Genomic DNA, 10,462 nt, shown 5'->3' on the forward strand with positions numbered 1-10,462 from the left:
TAAAGTAGACTTCTAGTCTAAAATCAATAGTGCATCATTTCTACACTTGTATGAGACTCCTTACAACAAAGATGAGCTTAATTTCAAAGAAAGATTGTTAGATTCAGATGGATAGTAGGTTTTTTTTTTTTTTTTTAGTGATATAATGAATTTTCTATAGTTTTTGTCTCCTCTACATATATATATATATATATATTTAACTTATTTTGAAAGAATTATGCCATAATTTTAGTTTGGGCTAATTTGGTAGGATTTTGGTAGAATAATGATTTTATTACTTAATTTTGAATTAGATTTAATAATTTTGATGGATAACATAGGAGGAAAAAGTTTTGATATTTTGCCCATAAATAAATAAAAAGAAAAAAAAATCCATTAACAAAATTAATTGAGATCCCATTCTCAATCAATCTAAATCAAAAGCAAAACAGCTCAGAACTTGAAGAAGAAGAAGAAGAAGAAGAAGAAGAAAGCTCAGAAATCGAAGAAAGAAGATGAATTTCTCTAAACTTATGGCTTCTCTTCCTCTTCTTCTTCTTCTTGCTTTCGTCTCATTCTCAAGCCCTCTCGTCTCTGCTCAAAAAACTCTCACCGCCTACGATATTCTCCAACAGTACGGCTTCCCCGTCGGCATTCTTCCCGTCGGCGTAAACGGCTACGAATTGAACAGAGCCACCGGAGAATTTAGCCTTTTCTTGAATCAGAAGTGCAAATTCAAGATCGAATCGTATGAATTGGAGTACAAATCTACCGTCCAGGGCGTGATTTCCCAAGGTAGAATCAGGAAACTGAAAGGTGTTTCTGTTAAGATCGTCCTACTGTGGCTCAGCATCGTGGAAGTCGTTAACGATGGTGACGACCTCCAATTCTCTGTCGGAATTGCCTCTGCCAATTTTCCGCTTGACAGTTTCTATGAGTCGCCACGGTGTGGATGTGGATTTGACTGCGATAAGGCTGGGAGCTTGGTTTCGGCTTCGTGAAATTAGGTAAAATTTTGTGTTTAATATAATAAATTAGGGAACATTAGGTTTTGAATCGCTTTTATTACTTCAAACTAGAAATGTTCTGTTGCTTTGAACTTAATTTATGTGCGATTTCGGAGATCGGATTAGCTCAATCGTTACATTCAATTGTATTGTTCTGTAACTGGAATCTGCTTCTGCTCGTCTCATATACACTTGATTATATATTTATAATATGAACAATTCTGTCTATTAAGTAATCAATATGATCAATCGCCTTATCAGTTTGTCTGAAACCCTAAATCCTTATCTTCTGCAGTCATATTCCATCTACTGGCATCAATTTCTTACTTTGCATACTTTTCAACTAGTCAATTCTGAGTCAGTTAGATCATATTCTAGTAGCATCTTCTCGCTCAGATTTCATTTTCTTGCTTGGCCAATTTTCCAATTACTCCATTGGGTCATTATCTTCTTGTTTGGAAATTGCCATCGGCTTGCTGTCTATTAGCTAATTACTAGATTTGAAGAATATACCTTCTAGTTGGCCATAGTGTGCATTTGATTTTGGACTATTAAATTGTATTCTCTGGATTCTTTCCTAACAAAGCTTAAATTGCAGACCCTTAAGGTAGAGATTCTGGATTGTTCATTTGAGGTTCTTTTAGCCAATTGTTCTTGGTTCCTTTTCTTAAACAAACATGATCTGGACTACCCAAAGTGAACTTGATTGTTGGAATCTTGTTAGATGATGTAAAATTATAAGACAACCCCATCAGCCTGATGGTGTCATCTACCAACAATTTTTCTTTCTTTTCATATTTTGCTAGACCCCAAGTCATATTGCACAATTGGGTACATGGCAAACCAAAGATTTTGGCTATGTTGAGGTCTCGTATTGTTTTGGTTATATCTTGGTCGATCAACACCATTTTTCTGTTTTTCGATCCGAAATGTCACAGTTCATTCATTGTTTGAAGCATTTAAGAATGTTGTAGAGTACATGAAATATAATCATATACCATTTAGTGTCTGGAAGGTGAATGTAGTAACTTAATATTAGAAACTTTCTCAAGAGAAACCCATTTTGGAGGTCAATAATTAGCCACAGTCTGCATCACCAAATTGAATTTGGGTGAGTTGGTCCAAACTCTTTGATAAAATCAATTGATTTAAATTTCTTGAAAAGTTCGTCAAATTTCCCTTCGAATTACTGGCTGCCAATTGTTGGAAATGGAATTCATTTTTGTCTCATCTTTTCTTGGAAATGGCCCCTCTTTCGAGTGGCAGACACGTTGATCATATTGGAGTTGCACGTGTTTCCTAAGCATGTCATTCCATAGGATTAAATGCCAAATTAGGATTGATATTTCAAAAACAGGGTAGAATTCTTTTGTTGGGGATTGAATTGTGTTTGGGAATGACTTATGGGATTTTAAAGAAAAAATGTGGGAGTTTGTTCCATATTAAGTTTGTTCCATATTAGAAGGTTTTGCTAACCAAAGTGGGGCTTGCAAGGAAGCTTCTAAATGAATGGTGGTTGTGTTGAAAGTAGGAATTTTTCCCACATGTATGTTGCCGTCTGTTCGAATAGGTTCGAGTAATCGTGCTCACACGAAAAAGAACTAACATTTACTACTTTTTCGGTTAACCTTTTTTTTTACCATTTGTATTAAAATGTTTTTATTAAAGTTCCTATCCTTAATTTTTGGATCTCAATTAATTTTTAACCAAGCCGTTTTTCTTCTTCTCCATCTTCTCGATCTGTGAATTTGATTTTTTGACTCTCATCTTCTTCTTGATTGTATACCTTTTTATTCTAAGCAAATTTTTCTTCAATTCTATTGGGTTTCTCCAACGACATTGGGGAGCAACTAATAATTGTGATTTAGCACAAAGTACAACAATGATCTGTATTGAAATTATAAATTCTAAAGATGCAATTAAAGAAATTTTGTTGAATTTTCTTTTTGAGTACAACTATAGTTGAGATGGAGATTGAACCTTGAAGAGTGGAAGGTCATGCCAATTAATTGAGATAAGCTCATTTTCGCAAATTTTGTTGAATTTAGTTTCAATATAATTCAATAAAAGTTGTACTTTTTTTCATTTTTTTCTTAAACAAATTATTTTTCTAATCAAACGTTTTCATTTTTTTCATCAATTTGTTATTAATTTAGTTATTGTGAAGAGCACACTTTTTTCTTCCGGGCTGGGCTAAAACGATCAAAATTTCTCGTGTTGTCTTTCTAATGGGCCATACCAAGTAATTAGTATATATTATACCATATATATATTGCTCCTACATCTTCTAGAGGTTAAATTTCTAAGTCGTTGGATACGAAAAAGTATGATGTCTGAAATTATAGATGTCCGATACATTTAGATAATCATGTTTATTTTATAAGATTATTTTTTTCAAATACTATAATTATGAGATTATCTCATAGTATTTTTACTCGAGGATGTTTTAAATTTGCACAATGTTCTAAGAATGCATTTATAACCGTTGATTAATTTATAATTAATTTTATATAACTTGAATTATATAAAATACTTATTTTCATTAATTCGAAATTTTATTTTAATCAACAAATAATGTATATTAATTTAAGATTTTTTTTATAAACAAATAATAATTTGAATTTGAATTTGAATTTAAATATGATTCTATAAAAAATTAAAAAAAAAACAATTATAATATAACTAAAAAGAGTGATATATATGAAGGTTTGTGAAAACTACAAACGGAAGTGAGATCATTTCCCATTTTCAAATTTACAAAGTGAATTAAAATTCATAAACCTAATTATGCATTCTAGCATGCTTGAATCAAAAATTCAGAGAAGGAATTTGGGGTTTGGATTACTAACTTTTAAAGACAATGAAATCTTCACAAGTTCCTTCTCCAATTGGTCACAAACACTTCGGATCTCCTTGGATCACAAACATAAGCAATACCCAACATGGCCACCACCAGAAAAGAACCTTTTGTATTCTCCTTAGTGTTGAGAATCACAATAGTTTGTGGGCTTTGTGAATTAATTTGATAGTGAGGGAGAGAAAGGATTTTTTAGAGAAAAAAATTTATGGATCGTTCTAGGGAGAGCAAGAACTCACAGACCTTCTATATCATTTTTTGGAGGAAAAAGATAATCCTCATAACCCCCATCTCCACCTCCGTCAGAGAGAAACAAGGGGAGAGAGCAATAACCCCCTCCTTAATTAAATTAAAAAAGGATATATATATATATGTGTGTGTGTGTGTGTGTGAGAGAGAGAGAGAGAGAGATAATCACCTTATCATATAGTATTTATTATATGTTATATCGAATATAACACTATAGTTTTTATATTGTATCAAATACAATATAACCTATAGTTTGAATTCTATTAATCATTTATGATATGTAATATAAATCGAATTTATATTAAATTTAATTATATGAATATAATCCATACAATTAATATTTGAATCATATTTGTATTGATTGTGTTTTTCCATGTGATGTAATATTCGCCAGTTAATTTGTCGGCGACGAGCATATTTAGAGTCGAAGGAGTCATAATGATAATATTTCTGAAACATAAAATTTATTTATATTAGTAATCTATGCATTATCCATTTTGAAAAACCAATTAAATTTAGCAAAATAAATTAATGCACCCTTGACCCTATGTGACATCTATTTTGCAATGATGTTTCAGACAGGGTAAAAGCCACCATAGAGTGATCAGGTACCCATTCATTGAAATGAGACAATCTCAACTAATATACAGAACAACTCTTTACTCTTTGTTTCTGTAAATATTAGTCACCATTGTTCGATCCAACAATTGTTAACTAGCTTAACATTTTTTTGTAAGTATAACCCTCATTTTAGAATTTAGAATTCTGCCTCAATGAGTCAACCGTAGGGAAAAACCGATTGGGGCAAAAACTAAAACAATTCTATCCATTTATGGAGTTTGAGTAAAGAGTTATGCAAATGTCATCCGTAGGAGGACACAAGCAAAGGTTTCTCGAGGTCGAGTATAGGTCTCATGGTGGGAACTATAAGGGAGAAACGTGAAAAGAACAATGAAGTATCATATACTCCATTTTCTTCCCACTGAGTATTTTACCTAGGGTTAATTTAAAGCCGTATTTTTACTAAGTGCTTGTTTAAGTTTCCCAAAAGTAACACTTACTTTGGATGGTTAAACAATTTTGATTAATGTTCATTAAATATTTTAGTAACTAATCTATCTAATTCACCTTTCAGATCAGTTCCCGGATAGGGGTAGGTAGGGGTGTTTCGTTTCCGTTAGCTTAAATATCCCAACCTAGACAGAACTAGTCTTAGACAAAGGTCCCTTTATAGATACATTTGCTACCATTTTAATCTTTTATTAAAATCAATTTAATCCTATTAAACTGATTAAAAAAATTAAACTAATTTCTAATCATATTAGAAATATTGTAAATTAGGTCTATGTGAATCATATTTTAAATTATTTTAACCTAAGTTTGCATGCAATTCTTTATTATTGATTTTAATTTCTAATTTTATTTAATTATAACAATTATTAAATAAATGAAATAAATCGAAGTCAAACATTGCATATTATGACGTACTTAGTAAAATTATAACATTTATAAAATTACCTAAAATCGTGTCATGATTCATGCAATCTCAATTTTAATTTTCATTACTTAATCATACATAACATTTATATACTAAAGTAATGAAATTATTAATAACATACATACATCTGTACATCCAAACTGTATATTATAACCCTTATAATATAAATCATGCATGGCTATGTTATTAACGCATGTAAACACATATTATAACATTTATAAGATATGATGCATGAACATGCTATAAAATAAATCATGCAATTATATTATAATAATAATAATATTTATGATGTATGAAAAAATGCATAATCTATGGTGGGATTTTTCTATATGACATACATTATGACATATATAAGAAAAATAAATCATACAGCCAATGCATAATTTAAAGAACAATCAATGGACCAGAATTGAACTCCTAAACAATTAATTAAATTAATATAACTTTTATATTAATTTAATTAATTAGAAAGCTAATTATTACATCAAATAAAGCTTCAAAAAAGCCTGAACTGGACCAACTGCGAACCGCTTAAACCAAGCAAACCGGACAGCCTAAACTTCACGAACCGCACTCGAATTGACCAAACCGCGACTGAACTGCGCAAATTTTTCGTCTCGGAGCGTTGGAACACTATGACCGAGCGTTGAAACGTTACAGAAAATTTCTTCTGTTCGTCTCTTCACAACGTTGCAACGCTAGGGCACGACATTGCAACGCTGTTGTACAGTCGCCTACTATACAATAGCGATTTTCTTCAACTCTTCTCCGAATTGTGCCTCTTTTTCGCCAGAAGCTCGTTGGAAAACTAACGATCGATACAGAACAATGAATTACAAACTCGATTGCTTAAAATTATGCCCAAAACACTGAGCCCTTACAAATTAATTGTAAAGAAAACAAAATAAATCTATAGTCCAATCCCGACAATAACCAAATATTAAAAAACCCATACATTTATCAACATAAATGCATATAATTTGCATTACGCACCATAAAACAAATTTTAATTCCAAAAATTTTAAAAATTGGGAACAAAAAACGCCGCTTTAATACCACATGAAGGTTTGTTCCCAATTTATAAAATTGGGATCACAATTTTAATTCACTTCGTTATGTGGTTTTCATGAAAACGACATAACGAAGGCGAGATTGTGTCCCATTTTCAAATTTACATAGTGAATTAAAATTCATAAATTTAATTATGCATTCTAAACAAATTACAACATGCTTAGAATAAAAAATTTAGAGAAGGAATTTGGGGTTTGAATTACTAACCTTTGAAGACAATGAAATCTTCACGAGTTCCTTTTCTCATTGGTCACGAACACTTCAAATCTCCTTGGATTATGAACCTAAGCAATACCCAATATGGTCACCACCACAAAATAACTTTCTATATTCTTCTTAGGGTTGAGAATCTCAGTAATTTATGGGCTTTGTGAATTAATTTGGTAGTGAAGGAGAGAGGATTTTTCAGAGAGAAATTTTTCTGGACCGTTCTGGGGAGAGCAAAAACTTACCGACCCTCTATATCATTTTTGGGAGGAAGAAGACGATCCTCATAACCCCTATCTCTCACGTCCCTCATTAGAGAGAAAAAATGGGAAGGAGTTATAACTCCCTCCTTAATTAAATTAAAAAAGAATTTAATATAATTTTTAATGTGTATATATATATATATATAATAACTACCTTATCATATAATATTTATTAAACTATATGTTATATCGAATATAACACATAATCTATAGTTTTTATATTGTATCGAATACAATATAACCTATAGTTTGAATTCTGTTAATCATTTATGATATTTAATATAAATTAAATTCATATTAAATTTAATTATATGAATCTAATCTATATAATTAATATTTGAATCATATTCAAATATTTATTTCCTCTCAAAATAAACTTTATTTTTGTAATGTATCAAATATATTATACTAATTATATCATATATAATTAAATTAAATTAATTATATTAGAATCTTATGGACCTATAGTTTGAAGCTTTTGATCAATTAATTAAACTCCTTTAATTAAATTAATCAACTTCCACTAATTGTTAATCATTCCACTAAAGACCGACAGCTGTACTATTCGCACTATAGATATATTTCTGTATCCATTGGATATAACCAGTCAATAGCGCGATGGTCTTTCACAAATTGCTCGTAAGTACAATTTGGTCAAAATTACCGTTTTGCCCCTATAGTTACATCTAACTTCTTAAGTACCACTAATTCCTCTAATGAACAATAAGTCGTAGTCCAATTATGATCAAACTCTTTCGGGTCAAGAGAGAGTGTGACGCCACATTGTTTAAGCCCAAGAATTAGCCTTTAAGGGAGCAATTTATCTACTTATCCCGACATTAAAGAATGAGTGAATTTCGTCTTGTATAGTTGTATTCCCAACTCTCTAATCAGACAAATCCTCAAAATGATAGGCATATTAAAGGCAAACTGGTCACTCTCAACCATGCAAATCTAAAGGATCGCCTTCATAGGCAGGAGTTCACAACTCACTTATGATTCAGGTCATGTCACCTATGGTCATCCTGGTGAAATGTAAGTCTCTACTATTAACGATGTTATATAATGAAACTATTCCTTTCGTGATCCAGTCTTATGTAAATCCTTTTGTTAGAACACCCTCACTCACATATCTCTACATGAATGATGAGGATCAGATCATTTGTAGAACTTTTCAACAATTGTAACATCTATAAAGCGGATCGTATTCGCAGTATCACCAGGATAAGGTACCCAGTTTTATCCATTTATTACACACCCTTCAGGTTATCACTTAAACATAATCCACTTGTATATCTCTACATACATGTTTAAGCTTTAAAAGATAACCTTGGATGTTTCTTTATTGGTTTTGTGAGTTAATGCTACTAAATGTCGAATAAAATACCTCATATTTTATTAAATAAATAAACTGTTTGTACAAGACAATTACAAACTACAAGACTCACGAGATGTAGGACATCAACCCTAATAATATATGGTTTTAATTGTAAAATGTAGATAAAGAAGAGTGATATATGTATATAAGAAAAAAAATGAAGAACAAGAAGGTAAGAAGATGATGTTCTCAACATTGAATCCCCCCTCCCCTAGGTAAGAGCCTCTCAAGATATGTAGGCATGTTACATTATCGCAAAGCGTACATAGTAATGTAGATGCCCATTAGATAAGAATCTTCAATTCCGATGACAAACATCACCTTCTTTTGTATATGTTATTTGTACACACTAAAATTAATTAGTCTACTAAACAAAATCGAGAGGTAGATTGATATCTAGCATAAACCATATATGTAAAAAGAAGTTAACATTTGCAAGTACATATTCTATGCTTTTAAGTCCTTACGAAATCTATGGTTCTTTTTATCTAACTGTATATACAATCCAACAAAAGAGGTCTTCCTTATAAATGATAACCACCATAAACCCTAAAATTGAAAACTCTTAAACTTTTTTATTATTATTATACTTAGCTTTTATTTTGCACATTAGGATTGATAAGTGACATTTTCAAGTTAACCAAATTTTTAAGCGAATGACTAGCTCCGTTTGGTAGCCATTTGATTTCTAATTTTTTATTTTTAAAAATTAAGTCTACAGACACTACTTCTATCTCCAAATTTCTTACTTAATGGTTTAAAAAACCAAACCAAGTTTCGAAAACTAAAAAAAAAAATAGTTTTTAAAAGTTTGTTTTTGGAATTTAGAATTTGGTTAAGGATTTAACCATTGTACTTGAGAAAAATTAAGAAATAGGGAGGACGTGGGCTTAATTTTCAAAAATAAAAAACAAAAAAAAAATGATTATCAAACAAGGTCTAAATTATTATAATTTTAAAAATACATGGATCAAATGGTTATTTTTATGAAAGTTTAACGACCGAGAGTGATTTTTTAATTATTTTCTTTAATAGAATATGAGATTAAATTTTTAGGTGGAGATTACAACTTTACATTTGACACATTTTTGCACGGCTAGACCAGTGCTTTTTTTCTCATTCTGTTAATGAACTTAAAAATCTTTGATGTCAGCCTTAGCATTTGCACTTCATTTTTTCCTAAAAATGGTGGAAAAACAAAACACGACGAGAAAGTAGGAGAGAAGAGACATCCTATTTTTAGAACCAACTAACAAAAACCAATACCTATTTCTCCCCATCAATGGTCTGTTAGACATAGCCATTAGCCATTAGCAATAGCCGTAGCCACCCTTCCCTCATTCTTCAACATCTCCAATGTCTCCCACCGTCATGGCATCGCCCTCCACCAGCGATGACGAAGCCCTGTCGGTGTACGACATTCTTCGAGAATTCAATTTCCCAATAGGTCTCCTTCCAGAAGGTGTCGTCGGTTGGAAGTTAGATCGAACTACCGGAAAATTGGAGGCTTATTTAAAAGGATCATGTCATTTCTCACCAGATGAGCCATATGAATTGAAATACAAATCCACAATTAGTGGAAACATTTCAAGGAATAGATTGACAAATCTTAAAGGGGTGAGTGTGAAGTTCATGTTCTTTTGGGTCAACATTGTGGAGGTGGTGAGGAACGGCGACGATCTACAATTCTCGGTCGGGATGGCTACGGCGTCGTTTCCTGTGGATAATTTCTCCGAGTGCCCGCCGGGCGGGTGCGGAGTAGATTGCAATGATGGGAAAGTAAGAAAAATTAAAGCTAAATCTCTTGTTTCATCAGCTTGAATTCATAACTTTTCATTGTTGTTATGAGAAAAAAAAAAAAGAAAAAAAGAACAGAAAAGAAAAGAAAATGGGGAGTTTGAATCTCAGGTAGGAATCTCTTGATTTGAAATTTGAAAGAAAAGTGGGGTAAGA

The 10,462-nt window shown here is 31.5% G+C and overlaps 2 protein-coding genes across 2 annotated transcripts; both read left to right on the plus strand.

Moving 5' to 3' along the window:
- Positions 1–209: 209 nt before the first annotated feature.
- On the plus strand, positions 210–1,226 carry LOC120086187 (uncharacterized). Its single transcript, XM_039042715.2, has one exon. The coding sequence runs from the start codon at positions 495–497 to the stop codon at positions 978–980; it is 486 nt and encodes a 161-aa protein (XP_038898643.1). The 5' UTR covers positions 210–494; the 3' UTR covers positions 981–1,226.
- An 8,290-nt stretch (positions 1,227–9,516) lies between these two features.
- On the plus strand, positions 9,517–10,462 carry LOC120084473 (uncharacterized protein At5g01610-like). Its single transcript, XM_039040261.2, has one exon. The coding sequence runs from the start codon at positions 9,866–9,868 to the stop codon at positions 10,328–10,330; it is 465 nt and encodes a 154-aa protein (XP_038896189.1). The 5' UTR covers positions 9,517–9,865; the 3' UTR covers positions 10,331–10,462.

The sequence above is a fragment of the Benincasa hispida genome, chromosome 9 (genome assembly GCF_027475165.1).
Source record: "Benincasa hispida cultivar pf3 chromosome 9, pf3_genome.v1.1, whole genome shotgun sequence".
NCBI classification, from domain to species: domain Eukaryota; kingdom Viridiplantae; phylum Streptophyta; class Magnoliopsida; order Cucurbitales; family Cucurbitaceae; genus Benincasa; species Benincasa hispida.

Coding starts and splice junctions, on each gene's coding strand:
- LOC120084473 (XM_039040261.2), top strand. CDS start 9,866: ATGTCTCCCACCGTCATGGCATCGCCCTCCACCAGCGATGACGAAGCC.
- LOC120086187 (XM_039042715.2), top strand. CDS start 495: ATGAATTTCTCTAAACTTATGGCTTCTCTTCCTCTTCTTCTTCTTCTT.